The sequence below is a fragment of the Globicephala melas genome, chromosome 17 (assembly GCF_963455315.2).
Source record: "Globicephala melas chromosome 17, mGloMel1.2, whole genome shotgun sequence".
In the NCBI taxonomy this organism is placed as follows: Eukaryota; Metazoa; Chordata; class Mammalia; order Artiodactyla; family Delphinidae; genus Globicephala; species Globicephala melas.
This window is the reverse complement of record NC_083330.1, coordinates 2,772,739-2,791,000: the sequence shown is the minus strand read 5'-3', so window position 1 is coordinate 2,791,000 and position 18,262 is coordinate 2,772,739. Positions and strand designations below refer to the sequence as shown.

The 18,262-nt window shown below is 43.0% G+C and overlaps 1 protein-coding gene across 4 annotated transcripts in view; it reads left to right on the top strand.

The window, feature by feature from the left end:
- Positions 1-17,559, top strand: part of RB1CC1 (RB1 inducible coiled-coil 1) — a 60,477-nt gene extending 42,918 nt beyond the window's left edge. Inside the window, exons 16-24 of one of the 4 annotated variants that reach the window (XM_060287018.2) lie at positions 4,005-4,170; positions 6,523-6,631; positions 6,720-6,948; positions 8,071-8,125; positions 9,122-9,169; positions 11,215-11,273; positions 12,943-13,070; positions 15,343-15,413; positions 16,156-17,559. In XM_060287018.2, coding sequence (XP_060143001.1) covers positions 4,005-4,170; positions 6,523-6,631; positions 6,720-6,948; positions 8,071-8,125; positions 9,122-9,169; positions 11,215-11,273; positions 12,943-13,070; positions 15,343-15,413; positions 16,156-16,233 — 943 coding nt within the window. In that variant the 3' untranslated portion in view covers positions 16,234-17,559. The other 3 variants (XM_030859774.3, XM_060287020.2, XM_060287019.2) reach the window with 3 other exon arrangements.
- The last annotated feature ends 703 nt before the right edge of the window (positions 17,560-18,262 follow it).

Below are 18,262 nucleotides of genomic sequence, written 5' to 3'. Positions count from 1 at the left end.
GTAGTTCTGACCTTAGTGATCCCTGGACAGTGTCTTAGTTACCTCTGGGGTTCTGTGGATCACCCTTTGAGAGTCACTGGTATAGAGAACCAGTTGGCACTTTCTGTGAAGGCTTCCTTTTCAGTATTCTAGGCTTTGTGGCCTAAGTGGTCTCTGAGCTGTTTAGCTTCGCTGTTGTATCAAGAGGAGTGAGAGAGATGAACGAACAGGCGCGGCTGTGCTCTGGTGAAACTCAACAGGTCACAGGCCGGATCTGGCCCGCAGGCCGTGGTTTACCCGTTAGGTCCACGTTTCAGGCAATCACCACAGCAAACTGATAATAGCTAATATTGAATCTAGAATCTCTGGTCTTTACATCCACGCAAATTTTGGCCTGATTCTTCCTGTTCTAACTCTCATTGGATCCATCCGTGTACATACTTCCTATGATTCTGCCAAAATAAATGAAGAAAATCTTGCAATTGTATTTTCTCCTTGGTTAGATTTTTAGCTCCTCTGGGATCTGGGGATTTGAAAGCCGCTCTGGGTCTGGTAGTAGTGAAATGGTGGGAGGGGTTGTCGAGAAGGAAGATCAGCTTAACTGAGAAGGGACCTCAGGAAGGTGATCCTGATCTCTCCAGGGAAGGGGGTAGGGGAGCTTGGTGGGCACTGGGGGCTCCGCTGGATGTCTCCAGACTCTCGCTCCCGGAAGACACAGCTGTCCGGTTCTGCAGTGGGGGCCTGGCTCCACTGGAGCGCCCATTGCCCTGGCGCCAAGGTGGTTGCTGCCTTCCGGTTGGAGCCGGTCAGAGAATCAGTTCCGGGTCCCTGTCTTGATGGTTTTCTCCCCTAGGGTCGTATTTGTATCTGTCTGGTATGAGCTTAGAAAAATAGAACGTCTTTTAAGTATTCTAAGAATAAAGGGTGTAATACTAGGTTTAGAACTTGTGTGAATTTGGGGAGGGCTGGCGGAGCGAAGGGTAAGCGTTGCTGCTGAAGGGCTGGGAATCGGTAGGTTCACAGTCACCTTAAGTACAAAGCTGGTGGCTCGTCAGGAAACCGTTACGGATTCTCTGGAGATTGCTGCCAGGTGTCTACTGAGACGTCGACCCAGGAAACCCCTTGTGACCCTCACTGCCCTCCTGTCTGGTCACAGCGCCCTCTGGAGTGATAGACTCTTTAGCACTCCTTCATGCAGGTAACTTTTTGTTGCCAAACTTGAAACCAGAGCTTCCTGGGAAGGGGATTCTGGATAGTGTCGTTCTCGGCTGCCGTTGCACAGAGGAAACCCTTGAAAAGGAGTGAGGAGACTTGAAGGGAGTGGTGCTGATGTGACGGCACCCGGGCCAGCTCCTCTCCCAGCCGTCCCCACTCGGCCGGTTGTCCATCTGCTAGCAGCAGCGTTGAGAGGCCACCTGCCTGGGAGAAACGTTGGCGAGATATAAATGGGAGTATTAATTATGTCTGTAATGTCAGAGAGGTCCCGCAGATCAGAGAGAAAAGGGCAAACAATCCATGAGAAAAATGGGCGGAGGATGTGAATCGACAGGTCAGAGAAGACAGGAGACAGACAGCCAGGGTGCGAATAGCTGCTCCGTCTGCTTGGGATTAAGGAAATGCAGAATTAAAAGTGCGTACCTTTTCTCCATATAACTGGGAAAAATGAAGTCGGTAGTATATATTATTTTGAGAGTTGAGGGCAAGGGCTTTCTCACACCCCGTGTACACGGAACACGCATGCAGGACACGTGTGTGTGGTTTGCATGTGTCGGGAAGCCTGCCTCCCGTGCTGCTCATAGGCGTGTGTCCAGGAGCAGTTGCTGTGGGTCTGCCTGGGGATGGGAACACTGGAATAGGGTGTCGTTTGGAATCTCTTATTCTGTGATCTCAGAAGAGTTTTTAAAAACCCACGATCAACTACTCGGTTACTAGGCCCAAATCTAATACAGTCACTGATGGGGGAGAGGCCACTCTGGTGTGTGTGCAGTGTGGGTTTCCTAGTTACTAGGAGCACTGGGTGTGATAGCTTTGCTCGCACACACTGGTTCATGGACGTGGGGGAACCAGAGTTGCTCTGTTTCAAGTTCTGTGTGATGGGATGACGTTCCCAGCTGGTAACAGATATACCTTGCTTCCTTCAGTTTTAAGTTCAGGGCCTTTTTAAGGTTTTAAATTAATATATGGAAAGATAGGGTTGTGTAAGTTTCTCTTTTGGGGGAGGGCAACCTTTATTGATAAATTTCTTAGATTTCCATGGTAGTACCGCTGGATCAGAAACAGCTTTAGCTAAATTGTGAGATACTGGAACCCTTTTTTATGTCTTCTCCCCACACGACACAAACATGGCTCCTAATTCCCCAGAGGAAGCCCGCCAGTGATGCTGTTAAAAAAACTACTTAAAATATTCAGCTCTTCCTTACTGCTCAGTTTGCTAGGGTTAATGCCCCCTGAGGTCCGCCGCCTGGGGCCTTGGAGTCCTGCAAACTGCATCTGAATGATGCGGCTGCTGGTAATCTGCAGCGTTTTCTATGGGAGCCTCCAGCAGTGTGACACAGTGTGTACTTTGGCTCAGACTAATAATAACAGTCCCTCGATGTCATGGGATTGGTTCCAGGACCTCCCCCAATACCAGAACCCGCCGAAGCCCAAGTCAGCTTGTATAGAGTGGTGCGGTGTTTGCATATAACCTCCTGTGCACGTCAGAGCATCTCTGGATTACCTGTAATACCTAACAATGCAGGTGCTGTGTAAATAGTTGCCAGCCCTCAGGCAAATTCAAGGTTTGCTTGCTGGGACTTTCTGGGATATTTTCAACTCGTGGTTGGTTGAATCCGTGGATGCGGAACCCAAGGATAAGGAGGGCTGCCCATAAAGCCACGAGAAGCCCTGCCCCAGCACAGCATGGTTCTTGATCATTCTTTGTGTTAAAAGCTCTTTTGTTGTTGTTGTTTTTTTTGGCTGCATGTGGACTTTCTCTAGTTGCGGCGAGCGGGGGCTGCTCTTCCTGGTGGCGCGCGGGCTTCTCATTGCGGTGGCTTCTCTTGTTGTGGAGCAGAGGTTCTAGGCGCACGGGCTTCAGTAGTTGTGGCACTCAGGCTCAGTAGTTGTGGCGCGCAGGCTCAGTAGTTGTGGTGCACAGGCTTAGTTGCGCCGCGGCAGGTGGGATCTTCCTGGACCAGGGATCGACCCCGTGTCCCCTGCACTGGCAGGCGGATTCTTAGCCACTGCGCCACCAGGGAAGCCCCGTAAGCTCTCCTTTCTTTGTTTTTACTGCCAAAGTGTTCACCTTGCGGGTCAGTATATACCCTGTGCTGATGTCACGGGTGCTCATCCTGGGTGTTGGGGATGACCGTGTGTTTACAGAGTCAGTGGTGTCTGAACGTCCTTGTGCCTGAACTGTCCTTCCTGCCTCATCCTCGCACAGCACTGACCCTGAAATAGAAACAGCACTCCCCTCTGTGCACTGGGCAGCGTACAGGTGCAGGGCACCTAGGAAGGAAGGTCCTTCCCGCCTGTGCATGCACACGCGATGTGAGCGCACAATTGCACTCCTACAGGATTCTTATTACTTAGCGTCCTGTGTCAGCTGAAACCTCTCATGCAGACATGCCCCGGTGTTCTGACCAGGATCCTTACAACAGTCTTTTAAAAATCTAAATTCACTATATGTCATTCTTTCTAGACAAAATTCTTCAGTGACTTTACATTGTACTTAAAATACATTTGGTTACTTTTTAAAAAAAATTTTATGGTTGAGAGTCTGCCTGCCGATGCAGGGGACACGGGTTCGTGTCCCAGTCCGGGAAGATCCCACATGCCGCGGAGCGGCTGGGCCCGTGAGCCATGGCTGCTGAGCCTGCGCATCTGGAGCCTATGCTCCGCAACGGGAGAGGCCACAGCAGTGAGAGACCTGTGTACCGCAAAAAAAAAAAAAAAAAAAAAGTTATTGAAGTATAGTTGATTTATAATGTTGTGTTAGTTCTGTGTAATTTTGAAAAAATTAATGCTGTATTTAATTTTTAAAGTCATACCATTGAATCTACCAAAGAAGATTCTTCAAGCCTAGTCGCTGAACTTCAAGAAAAGCTCCAGGAAGAAAAAGCTAAGTTTCTAGAACAACTTGAAGAGCAGGAGAAAAGAAAAAACGAAGAAATGCAGAATGTGCGAACGTCTTTGATTGCTGAACAACAGGTTTGTAGGTCTCCCTCCTTACTGCATTCATTTGAGGTCTAGAGGAGATGAACATACATTCACAAGTAAATTTTCTTTGTGTAGCTGAGGTTTCTTATATCTTAAATGTGATTTTCCCACATTGATCCTGATGGCATTTATTATTAAATATCTTCTTCGTGATAGAAGCATTTTCTTTTTAACCGTCGTTATGTCACATAGTAGGTGCTTCAGAATGAAGCAGTGCTAGGTTAGAAAGAGGCGATGTAAACTCTGTTCCTGGTTGCCTAGCTACCTGTGTGACCTCGTAAACAGCATTTAACCTCTTCACATCAGTTTGGTGTTTTTGCAAATGAAAGTGTTTGTACTGCTGCATAGATGATATTTGAATTTTTTTTTCTAAGCTCTAAAATTTTATTCTAAATTACATGCTGATAATTCTTAGCCATGTGATAGGCTGGCGGTAGGTTATGGTGGAATACTGTTGAACTTTGGTGATTCCCTTATTAATATGGATCAGTGGTGAGAGCTGACGCTTGTGAGGTCAGCAGCGGCCAGTCCACTGAGGGTCAAGATGCCCTGTGAGGGAGCATTACATCAGCTACGGTGCTGGGCGGCAGTGGGAGAGGAAATGAAGGAGCGACGCGGTTGGATTTCTCCGTAATCAGGATCTCTGGCTGGGGCGCAGGGCAGAGTGAGGGCTGCCAGACCAGACCGGTGTGAGAGCAGGTGTAAGTCAGGCCAGGGGTAGCACGACATCCTTTTTCATCCCGAGGAATACGTTTCTGAGACTGGTAGGCATGTTACAGTTAATGTGCACATTTAATGTGGTGTGGTGTAGTTTTCCTTTTCTTATTGTCTTTGTAGAGTTAATAAAAATGTCAACCAGAGAACAGAAAGAAAATGTAGAAGTAAAGCTCCAAACACTTAGGAACTTTAAATGTTAAGGCCTGGGGAAAGACAGAGGAGCCTGGAAAAGGGGGAATGAGAAAGAGTAACCGGAAACAGAGTGTGCTTCACGGAAACCGGGGAAATGCACTGCCCAGGGCTGGGAGGAGCCACCAGGTTTAAAGTGAAGAGGCCATTCAGGTCTGTTTTTAGAAGTCTGAAGTTGTGCATTCTTTCATGTCTCCTCCTCCGTGAGCTAGGTCTTTCTCTCCTGCTTTCTTGCTGCCTGTCTCTGTGCTCCTGTGAGCCTGTGCAACTGCAGACTTCCAGCATTAAGGGGGGATGAAATAAGACGGAGACCAGCGTGGAAAGCTGCCAGCCATCTGATCCAAATGTAGTTCTTCTTTTAATAGCTGTCAGATGAGAGGGGAGGTGACTCCTAAGGTACCTGCCAATTTTAAGTGGTGCTTGGATGTTAAGTGGTGGTTACTTGAGTTGATTTGTAACTAGCTTTATAAGGGCTCCTTGGGCCTAGTTGGCTCTTACATTAACTAGTCTTGTTTCTAATATGTGTATTATAAATTGTGTTAACTTTTCTGAAAATCCATTTGATATTGCAGAAACAGCCAGAGGTTATGAAAACAAAGTAACTAATGTACTATTATAAATATTTGTTAATTTTCTACCATAAATGATACAGAGCAATGGTTTAATACAAAGGCATATCATAAATATTCTTTTTGAGGGGATCTTCCTGTCTGCTTTCTGGCTAGAAATGAGTTTAACTCAGTATTTAACAAATTCACTAATTTTGGCCCAAGAATGCCACGTTCTTGTTAAACGTCTCTGTTTCTAGCATCATTGGCATTAATGATTGACTGGAGGATCTTGACTCTTAACTGTGGAAATTGGCTCACGGGATCTCTGCAGGCAGCTGGCATGTATGAGATCCGCAGTGAGCAGGCTTTCCTAGAAGTCGAGGAGTGGCAGGTCCAGCCATTATGAACCAGCAGATACCCAGATGAGAGGAGGAGATGGGATACAGTCATGTCCAAAATGTGACTGTGGAATCGAGATTTAGCTAAGGACAGAAGGAAGATTCCAGAGGCAGGGAGATCACTAAAAGGAACAGTTAAGTATATAACAGCACTGGTTAAAGTGTTGGTTATTTTATTTCTTTCCCCCACATTTAAGACATGTTTACTGATGCTTTTCCTCTGACAATAAATATGTGGACAATAATGTGAAAATAGCATTCATTTTCAAGATATTAAATTGGAGCATATCTTAGTACAGAACTAGGAAAATACAATCAAATGTGTTTACCACAGCGTGGCATTTTTATTTCAAAATAAACATCACTTGTGAATTATGCTTTTTCTTCTCCCCATAGAGATGCACCGTGCAAAAATAGACGTATTTTCTTTAGCTCTGGCTGCCCTGTACATGCAGATAATTTAAGTAGTTATCGTTCTGTTGTTCCAGACCAATTTTAATACTGTTTTAACAAGAGAGAAAATGAGAAAAGAGAACATAATCAGTGACCTCAGTGACAAGCTGAAAAGCACGATGCAGCAGCAGGAGCGGGACAAAGGTCAGTGGCGCTTCGCTTCCTCACGCAGCGTTGTCAGTTCCGTGTCACACGCAATGATTGTAACGCTCACGTCCGCCCGGGGCTGCAGATTTGATCGAGTCCCTGTCCGAGGACCGCGCACGCTTGCTGGAGGAGAAGAAGAGGCTGGAGGAGGAGGTCAGCCGGCTGCGGGGCGGCGGCCCTGTCCCCTTCCCGGGGGTGGCCGCCGCCCCCGAGCTGTATGGGGCCTGTGCGCCCGAGCCCCCGGCGGAGGCCCCGGATGCCCTCGGCGAAGGCAGGCCGGACTCAGCGCTGGAGACCAGCACGATGTCTGTCCGGTGAGTGGCCGTCCTACTCGCCGGGGGCCGCGGCCCGTGGACCTGAGAGCTGCGCGTGTGAATTCTCCGTGCCGCGGCCTGTGATAGCGCCACTGATGGTGTGCGGGAATCCACTTCGGCACGTTTTCATACCGTGCCCAGGTGCCACCGCAGCGTGCAGGCGGCCGGGCGGGGACCCTGCAGTGGGGTCCAGGCCTCGAGGCCATGGCGTCAGGGGCGCAGGACTTCCTTAGGGTGCGTCCAGCGTGCTGAGGCCGTGCTATGGGGAGGGAGTTGTCACTTCTGTGTGGAAACTGAAGTAAAATCAGATAAAATTCAAACTCACGGAAGCAGAGAGCAGGAAAGTGGCTGCCAGGGGCTGGGGTGGAGCATGGGCGGTGTTCTCACCGAAGAGGCGCGTAAATGACGTGAGGTGATGGGTGTGTTAGTTAACTTGATGGAGGGACTCCTCCCACAGCGCACATGTGTATCAGGCCATCGCGCTGCGCACTTTAGATGTATTACGTATTACGGTTTTACTTGTCAGTTATGGCTCAGCTTAAAAGAATGAAATAAAAGCCTGCATGCTCGCTCTTGTTTTCTTTTCTGATTAGTTTCTGACTACCTCAGTGTGATGGGCAGATTCACACATGACAGTGACTGGGGCTTTGTAGACATGTAGGAATACTTTTGTAGTCTTTATATAGATTTGGTTTGTTCTTTATGAACTGAAGCTTTGAGTTTTATAGCTCACTCAAGGACTTGTGGCATTTTGTTTGTTTCTAGTTTTAATGGTGAAGCCTCCCAAGAATGACCGTTTTATCTGTAACATGGATAAGAAGAATGGTCCCTGGGAGAAAGCTTGAAATTTCAGACATTATCCCTAGAAAGATGCATGCGCAAAGTTTTGCTCATAATTTCAAAAGGTTTATCAATGTAGATTCAGGATCTGTGGTATAAATTTCATACCATCCTACACCATCAAAATGGGTCCTCATTTAAACAGGCTGCTTCTGAAAATTTAGTACAAACCCTTAAATCTGTAAAGTGCTCTGTATTAACAGTTACATTTCTAAAACCTTATTGGAGACTGTGAAGTCCAGAATTTTAAGACTTAAACTAAAATAAGCCATTCTCTCTTAGAGAAAACGTCCACATGCTCTCTGAAGAAAGGCAGAGGATAATGCTGTTGGAACGAGTAAGTGCATCGTTTTCTTGAAACACAGGGTTTAATAAATACGTTCACTCCGGGATGCAGTGAAGTAAACCTTACGCTGAAAGCAGACTTGTGGTTTTAGATTAGGTTTTTTTTTTTTTAAATTAATTTTTTTGTCTGCACCGTGTGGCTTGTAGGATCTTAGTTCCCCAACCAGGGCTCAAACCGGGCCCTGGCAGTGAAAGTGCTGAGCCCTAACCACTGGACCGCCAGGGACTTCCCCAAATTAGATCTTTTTTAACAGTTATTTTTGTGGTTACTTTCGAGAAGTCCTGTCATCTCTGATCCAAGCGGCCAGGAACAGTTCAGGATTCAGCAATGCAATAGAAGTGTGAATTTCACTTACTAATTTCAAAAAACAAAATATTAACTATTTTCCAAAGTAGGGCACAAGTAGAATATGGGAATAATGAAGAAAAGTTCGGGTTTTTATAGTGATTAATTGAAGTGAAGAGAAAAAATGGTAATAAGGGGTTTCTTCTCAGCTGCAGACTTTACACATCTTTGTTCAGAGACCACTTTTCATTGCTGAGGCTTTGAAGATTTTTAACACTTTAGCTCCCTACGAGATAACCGTCTGATAAGGACTCAGAGTCAGAATTGTACAGATTTGTGCTCTTGCACGTGTGCTCTTGTTAGTGAAGGTTCATCAGCATCTGCTGGCACGAGTAGTATAATTGCAGATTCCTCCTCTTGGGCCCGACCTCCTAACAGAGCCTCTGGGGATGGATCTCAGATAGTTACTGCGTATTTACAAGGTCACAAGTGGTTCTAATGCATATTAAACTTTGAGAATCCTTGGCTTAAGGAAATAAACCTAAAATTTTTCTTATTCTCTTTTAAGCCAGTAAATAAGACAGTTGGAAAGGATTCCTAGAAAAGAATGTCCCCACAAACCTTTTATGGTAGAACCAGACTTGAGCACGCAGACTATATTTTCGAGCATAAACCAGGGGTCTCTCTTTCCCACCCCTGCAGACACTACAGTTGAAAGAAGAAGAAAACAAGCGGTTGAATCAGAGACTGGTAAGGTCTTCTCGCCCAGTTGATCTTGACATTTAAACTGTTTGCATTGCATTTCATTATAAAGATCAGAAGGCTGTGTGGCGTGATTAGTTCTTTCCTGGTAGTTTTCGTTGAGCTGCGCTGGTCACTGATGACAGTTGACTCTTAAGCCTGACCACATGCACTGTCTCAGTCTTACGATGTTAAAAGCAGCCGGCAAAATCCAGATTGTCTTTTCTGGTTATTAATAAGCTATAATCTCTTCGGATTGCATAATTACACGTGTTTATAATGTCAGGTTGGGGCTCTTGGTTAAGTGCGCAGGTAGTCAGAACTGCTCCTCACGAGGCTCTTGGCGCGTCCGCCCGGAGGTGTGTGGAATCAGCACGTTCTGTCCGTCACGGATTTTCTTTCTTTCTTTTTTTAACTCAAGGTGTTTGAACCTGACACCTTGCCTGAGACCCTGCGTGGCCCTCTGAAGTGCCGTGGCTTTCCTCTAGCCTGTGAATCTAGCCAAGTGCTTGATGAGTCAGTTTTACAGTCAATCTTTCCTGCTTTAATAAAGCAATTGCTTCATTTTTCAAATTCTGGTGATGACAGTTCATGAGGAAATAGGAACAGTTTAAGGCCTGTGTTCAGGACTTTTGAAAAATTTTAAGGTACAGATTAGAATTGAGTTTTTTTTTTAAATAAAGTGTCTTGTAGGGAGACATCTGTGCTTTCTTTCGTTTGCCTTTTTTAACTTGAACAGCAAAAATTACGTATTAATTCCATGGCTCTGCCAGACTGTCAGTCATGAATTTATCACCAAAACAATTCTTCGAAGGCTATTTGCTGTTTCCGTGAGTGAAGCAAACCCTTTTCAAGGAGCCTTGGAGGAGTTGCCTGCGGCCACTGGGGACGCTGCACGGAACATACATGCTCCACGTGTGCTCCGTGCAGCGTCCCCAGTGGGATGGACGCTGTGCTGGGCGAGGGTTTAGGCACTTTGTTCACAGGTGTGCTCCTGGCACCCGGAATAGTAGGTGGTGCACAGCACACAGCAGATGCTGGGGAAAGGCTTACGAGGGAAAGGGTCTGGTCCTTCAGGTCCCCGCGAGCGGCGCCTCCGGGTCACTCGCACTTTCCTGTCGATTGCCAGCTGTGTTCAGCCAGGGCTCCCTCACGTCTAAGCCCTCGTTTGTAACAAATACGTGGAGAGCTCAAGCTTTTTTAAGAAAATCTAAACAGAGTTGAATACAGTCTGAAAAATGGATCATTAAACTTGTTCTCACTGGCAGCATGTAGACTATTTGGATGATTTTGAAGACAGGTTGGAATACACTTTTAGGTCTTTCTAGTCAGTATTTGTTGTTTTCTTTCTCTTTTGTTTTTAAACATTAATTGAGACCCTTCGTAGTGTTCAAAGGGAAATGGAAGAAATTCTGAGCGTCAGAATTAAACTTACGAACAAAGAGAAATCCATTTTTTCTGTCCTTGATATGTGTGGTTATAACTGGGCCCACACTGCTTGGGAGGGATACCGTGAGACCCATGTCCCATGTATCATGTGACAGTGTGAGAAACGTGCGGAAGCCTGACTGAGGAGCGGAGAGTCCCGGCCGAGCTGAGGCAGCCACAGACCAGTTAGCCTGTCCCGTCCCATCCTGTCGTGTCCCCTGCGATGCTCACTGTGGGGGGGGGGGGGCAGGGGGGCAGCCCCTTCCTTGTGTCATGCTTGCTCGGAAGAGTGGGTTTTAAACTCTTCTCGAAAAACATGTCTCCTTCCTAGTGATATTTTTTAGGATTAAATATGTATTTATAAATAAAATTCTATATTCAGTCTTTAATCCAGCCAAACCTGATTAAGAAATAACATAAGTAAAAGTGTAGGTAAATTTGTCCACTGAAAGTAATTGTTGAAGGAAAGGAATTACATTAATGGAGCAGAGAAGTTTGGACCCTGAAACCTGGGACACAGACGTGAATGTGTGTCACGTTGGAAGAAGCGTTTGCAGTGTGGACCTAGTAAGTGCATCGAGAGAACACGTTACTTGTGTAAGCTTTGTGAACTGTTCTCTCTCTAGATGTCTCAGAGCATGTCGTCCGTGTCCCCAAGGCATTCGGAAAAGATAGCTATTAGAGAGTAAGTATTTGATTTGTATTTTGTGCTTTTTTCTGTGAAAATGATATACCGAACTGAGTAGTATTGAATTGTCAATGAAAATGTATTTCAATGGCTATAATCTTTCAACTTCAGGTTCAGTCAGCTGAGTGTTTTGTACTCATTCGTAGTTAACATTTTTTTTTATTGAAAAGCAAGGTTTTTCTAAATTATTCTGGGAACATTAGGATTGTATTCCAAGTCCTTCCTATCATAGCTTTAATTATCACTTACACATACATTCCTGAAGCCTTTGGATTCTACTTCCTTTTCAGCTGGTGCCACCTCTCTTAAATCCCGTTTATCACCTTAGTCTTTTTCATTTTAGATTGGGGAATCTTGATATTTGAAGTTGGAACGTTTCTTCATTCTTATTTCTCAGACTTCATTTTATTGATATGCTACAAATCCATAATACACTGTTAAAATTATCACTTGAATAACTTAATAGACAATATTCCAGGACCAAATTACCCCATAGTAATGTATTGATTTTTGGCATGGGCTACTGGAAGGGAGGGTGTCTGATAAAGCATTGTTAGCAGCTTGTGAATACTGGTCATTTCTTCTCTACTTGTCAGGACTGACTTAAAAATAAATAAGACCCTCTGTTTTGTCCGTAATAGATCCATCGACCATATGTCTGGTTATCAGGCACTCCCGGTTACTGATCTTTAACTTCTCGTTAGACTTTTATCTTTTCTCAGTGATTTGGAAGGGCTGGGTGTATCAGTCTTTATCTGCCAGCTGTATGTCAAGTCAAATCAATATAAGGTTTTTCAAAGATTAGAGAGAGATGAGCTTAAAAAAAAAAAAAAAAACTGCCTCAGAGAGGCCCTATCTTCCTTTTTTAAGGTATTATCCTCCAAAACAGTGCCTGTCACATCTTTTTAGGCAGGCAGTTAAGTGTAGAATAAATAATTAGTGGATGATAGACTGTTAACTTTTTAAAGTTTCCCCAGTGATGTTAATGATTTATTAGGTGTAGGACCCACTAAGTTATCTTAGATCTAGGTTAACTTTGAACTGATATTCCAAACGACACTTCGACACTTCCGAAGGACCCTGGAGAGACAGACACCAGCTGAGACACCCTAGGCGGTCACACCTACTCTCTCCTTCTGCGCCCTCCTTGCTGGCTTCACCCCGAGTCGGGCTGTTGACTTGTTTGAGCCTAACTAAGTACATGCAGCTGGTTCAGTTGGGTTTTCTTTCAAATTGAGGAGACTACTTGGAGACCGGAGAAGTAGTATAAGGTAGTTCTTTCTCTCCCACTGTGACTAAGTTTGCTCCCCCAATTTATGTTTTTTATTGTAAAATGAAAGATGAGGATGAATGCCTTCTTTCTATACTAGATGCACTATAATGGGTATTCTTTATCTCCCCCTCACCCAAGCCTGTTTTGGGTTGTGTTCTTTTAAACAGTAGATTTATTGGAAATTTTATGTTTAAAAATTTTGGGTCTTTGGCGGTTGCTCGCGTTAGCCTTTGAGCGTCTGTGTGTGTCCAGCATTCCCGTGAGGGCCTGGGTAGAGTAAAAAACAAATCATGTAAGTATGAAATTTCCTATTGCATTGTTAATTGAATGTTTCGTTGAACGTTGCAGAATCAAGGTGACTCCTCAGATCAATGAAATCATTCCTTTGTTCAGTTTTCAGGTGGGAGATCTGGTCCTCATCATCCTGGACGAGCGCCATGACAATTACGTGCTCTTCACCGTGAGTCCCACCTTGTACTTCCTGCACTCAGAGTCGCTGCCTGCCCTGGACCTCAAACCAGGTGAGGGGGGTAAGTGTCACATCTGTAACCAAAACAATAAACCTAGAGTGGAGAGAATATATGAAAGATTTTTCTCCCACGTTGTCTAATGATGTCAGAATTAAGTAGGTGAGCAGGAACTCTGCCTTATCAGGTTTTTGTTTGTTTGTTTTTCTAAAATCTTCATTATCCAGATTATTGTTCCTGGATTCTGCTGATGCAGTTGGGTCAAGTATCTCATACTCTAGCAATAGCAGAATTACACTGTCAAAATTCTCATACCTATTTAAGCTTCAATATAACATGCTCACTTGTTTATAAGGGCATTACTTGTTTTGGCAAAAATAAATTATTTTAAATTATAAGATGTCTTTTCACTCCTATATATCATCCTGTTTCTACCTTTTTCTTTCATTGACCTTGTCAGTAATTTTTTTTAAAAAGGCAGTAAGCTTTGTTAAAGTATACTAAATTACAGTTAGTATATTACTATCATCGATTGCATTAATCTTTAAAGAACTCAAAGAGAACCGAATAGGTGCCCTGGGATACTTAGGCTAAATGGAATTATTCAAACACAAGACTGTGTGTCCGTTTGGTTTGATGTTCCTGTTTGAAATGACTTGTGAACATGGTCATATGCCCGTTCTCTGAAGTAGGCCACACACGATCACACCACCATGGCTGTTGGTGGTGGGTTATGTAGAATGTGACCATGAAAAATGAGAAAAGAAGCTTGCAATTTAATTTACTGGTTTTGTACCTTGAAAACAATGAACTTGATTTTTTTTCTTTAATTTTTTTGGTAGGTTTTTTGTTTTTCATTTATTTAGACTGATTTGAAAATGGTTTTTAAATTTACCAAAAAAGATGCATAAATAAGGACAGTATAAAAAAGCCCGATATCCCTTCGCCCAGTCACCTGCTGTTAACGTTCTGCCCCATTTGCATTACCTCTGCCTGTGCACGTCTGAATGTACTGATCCACAGCTGTACGCAAGCAGGCGCACGTTTGTTTCCAGGCAAAGTGACATCCTGCCCCTTGAGCTACTTCACTCTGCATTTCCTAAGAACAGAAAGGGTTCAGTGTTTACATCTGGTAGCCGCTCACCGTCTACCACGCGCATTTGCATTGTGAAGACTCTCACAAGTCCCACAGAAAAGAATTTATTTAGTAGTCTTACTTTACCACAGAACTCAGGCCCCCTATTTTCCTCTTCCTCCATCCCTCCCTCCATCCCTCCCTCCCTCCTTCCCTGCATACATACATGCATACATACGTACATGCATACATACAGAACAGGATGCCAGTTGGGGTAATGCTGCCTACCGACTCCTTGCCCAGGGGGTGTGTGGGTGACCAGGGCGTTGTTATGCCCATGACGGGGACTCATCACTCCTTGGACATGAGTGTTAGATGATTCTTTTCAGAAATTGTGAATTAGCCTTGAAGGGCTCTATTAGTCCTTAGACTAATATCCTGTGGTCCAGGAGCTTTTTTATCTTTGTATCACATGGTAGTGTCTGTATGTTCATTTCAGATGGTTTATTCAGGATATCTTTTTTATATATCATGCCAAGTAAGGTTTATGGAATAAAAAATCAGTTTTAGCTTCTCAGAGGCTTTACCCTTAACAGATAATTTATTGGTCGAATACTTTTGGAATCAGCTCTTTTATGACAACTCCTCTTCCGATGAATTTTAAAAGAGAATGAGTATTTATCTCTTACATACTTTGCCGTGTGAGAACTAGCTTTTTCATCGTGTCTCCTTCCACATTTTTTTATCTCCCCTCCACACAAGTACTGCCCTTTAGACTTTCTTTCATCCTTATTAGTTATTTATTGTGCACTGACTGGGTTTGCATTGCGGTGCCAAAAAGAAAAGAGAAGACAATGCTTTGCTTTGAACCTAGAATATAAATTTTGTCTGTGTAACTGTCTGCTTTCAGTAGCAGAAAAGGTCATGTGTTAGCACTTTCAGTAGGTGGCACTGCTGAGCTAATTTAGAATTCCTAGGTCTATTTGTTCATGATTTGTACTCAGATTGTGTTTTTGTTTCTTGAACTTTGTCAGTTCTGTGATTTGACTTACCATCTGCACTTAATGAGTAAGTGAAGCCAAAATTAGTGGTTGAAAAGTAAAGCGAATTCCGTTTTGTTTTATAAATCACTATGCATTTCTGTGATTTCACTCTCAGAATGTCATTAAACTGTTGTGACTCGGGCAGTTACGTTTTCATGAATAATTATAGTTGTACTTTCAAAAAGAATTTAATGGTTTGATTCCATAGCTTCAGGTGCATCTCGAAGACCATGGGTCCTTGGAAAAGTGATGGAGAAGGAGTACTGTCAGGCCAAAAAGGTAAGCCCATCGTGGGACGTGGACCTAGGAGTTTAAGAAGATTCTCAGGATGCTTTATGCAGAACAGTGCTCTTCTTGGCCTTCTAATTCACTTGAACTAGGCCTGAATTTAATGAGTGTGAGTTTGCACCAGCAATTTTATGAATATTTATGTGATTTACCTTACAGTAGTAGAGGTAGATGGCCAGCAAGCTATCAACATATCCAGGAAAACTACAACAAGTTTCTGTTCTGAGTATTAAATTACTAGTGTTTTCATGTGCTAAAAAAGGAACACAACATAACTGGTGATTGATCTGTTTGTAGGTAGAGCTGATGTTTCCTTACTTTTATAATGCTACCCCCAGTGAAGAAAGGTAATGTGAGATATTGATGGCTCAGAATGCACCTGACTGATGTCGGCAGCGTCCGTGCTGTAGAGTCAGAGCAGTGAGCAGTCTTCCTAGCTCGTTTGTGGACCCTGTGCGCCAAAACAGCAATAGAACTTGATCTGTGTGTTGTTGAGGTTTCTTTGATGTTTAAAATAATAACATATGGCTCACTTTGTACTGTATTATTTAGCAGTGATTACCGACCCTTCCGTCAGTATTAGTGGCTCGTCTGTTATATGCTCATCTGGTGAGGGACGGATCTGTGTCCTTTGAAAAAGACACCCCTCTTCCCACAATGATCGAGCATGGCATAGTGTGGTAGGATGGTACCTCTGTAGTTTGGTTTAATCACCCTTTTCTTTCTGTCTTAGGCACAAAACAGATTTAAAGTTCCTTTGGGGACAAAGTTTTACAGAGTGAAAGCTGTGTCATGGAATAAGAAAGTATAATTTTGGAAGAAATTGAGACATTCTGTGACGTTTTTCTGATTTGTCCCAACAGTGCTCATTCATCACTCCAAAAACAGCAGGCCATCTTTTTATATACAAGTCAACACGACAGCATACTTCTTTCGTGTATATCATTTACTTTCTACCTGGCTACATTTTAGGAACAATAAATTCATCAAAACCCTTGGCTGAGTTAAAATGGTTTTGTTTTTGTTTTTCTACCCAAGTAACTCTAGAAATGCGGACCAAACTAGTTCACCTTCTCAAAGGGCACACCCGTGCACTGTGGTTTATGATCAGCCATATTCTTTGCCTGTTACATATACCTTAGCTTGAACTTAGATATTCAGTGTTAGTTGTTATTACCAGCATTTGTCCTTTTGTGAAATCAATATCAGAAGACTTGCACTCTTTAACACATTCTTTATAAAATGTATAAATTCTTCAAAACTATTTAAGGAGGAGTGTCACTGCATGCAGATAATCATAATTTTGAGTTTGCCTCTGTAGATTACTAAAACAAATCGTTTCATTTATTTTTTTAATGCCCTTTGATGTTTCCAAACAAGAAGGAACTCTAATTTGATTGACTGACTTTACGATCAGCCATAATCAGCAATCTTCAAAAGCACTTTGAACAGATTGGTCGCCTGGGTTCTACAGGGAGGAGTGTGCTAGTGGTGGTTTCTCAAGCAGCACACAGACCTTCCCGACACTTTATTATTCTGTTGAGAAGAATCATATTGATGAGGTTGTAATTCATGGTTCAGTTTCAGAAAAAACATATTCATTGTACATTAACCATTTAGAGGTCATTTAAATATAACAAAATGTTGTATTGTAAAAGACATGTAGAATTTTAAAACAATAAAGATTTGAACCTGTAAGTGTGTGTGCCTTTTAAAGAAGGATACATGTTTAATATATTTGAGTGATTGCTGGGAAGTGTGAAAAGCTTGTTCTGTATCATATCAAAAGAGAAACATGTTTATTACAAAAAATGTTCTTTAACTATATGCTATGTAACAGGGTAAAACAGTGTTACGTAGAGTAGAGTTGTGTGAAGCCGATCTTTAGCTAAGTGGCCACGGAGCAGGGGTATTTAAATGAGTAGTTGAGTTGGTTGAGACTTGTTTCAGGTTTGTTGCTAGAGAACAATAATAAAGTGTTTCTTTTTTTCAGAAAATATTTAATTTCTTCGTAAAAATAAGTTAAATATTTTTTTAAATATGTATGTCTAATAGTACAGAAAATGGAATAAACACCATAGTGTATAGAAAACTGAATTTGACAACATATTAATGAATAAATGAACAAATGATTTCACATGTTTCTATTCAATCCTTCCATTACATCTTCACGCAGAGAATGTCAAAGCACTGAAGAACTTTATATGCAGAGTGGTCCTGCTGAGCAGTGGTTGGTCTGAATGACTCTGCTGGGGGCCTGTTTGACTTGAGATTTCACGTGGTCATTGTGCCGTGGGGCTGTGGGCTGACGTGTGACATCTCAGGAGTGTCGCTCTTTAACGTTGGCTTCTGTTGCTTAGAGTTTTTCTTATATCCCTTTTCATATCCATGCTATCATTGGTCACATAAACCTTCACAAAGCGAACAGAAAGAAAATGCAGTTTTCATAGTTAAAAGGAAGAAAAATGAAGCCTGGTTGAGTCCTTACCATTGGGTCGTTGAGGTGAGCCTTGGCGTCAGAATGTCCACGCTTCAGTCCCAGATCTAACTTTAATTTTGGCCAAGTTGCATAAACTCTGAACCTCAGTTTTCTCATGTATAAAATGGTGTAATAATAAGACCTACCTCGTAGGGTTATTTTGAAAATTAAGTGATGAAAATTATAAAGGGCTTTGAACAGTTTCAGATAAACAGGTTAAGTACTGAATAAACATTAGCTATTATAAAGATTTCTTTATCAGAATCTGTAAATTCACTGTTCAAACTCGAGTAGAAATGTAGCTCTCTTTATTATGAGAATGAAAGTTTAAGTCACATTTAACTGCAAGTAAACTTTAAGC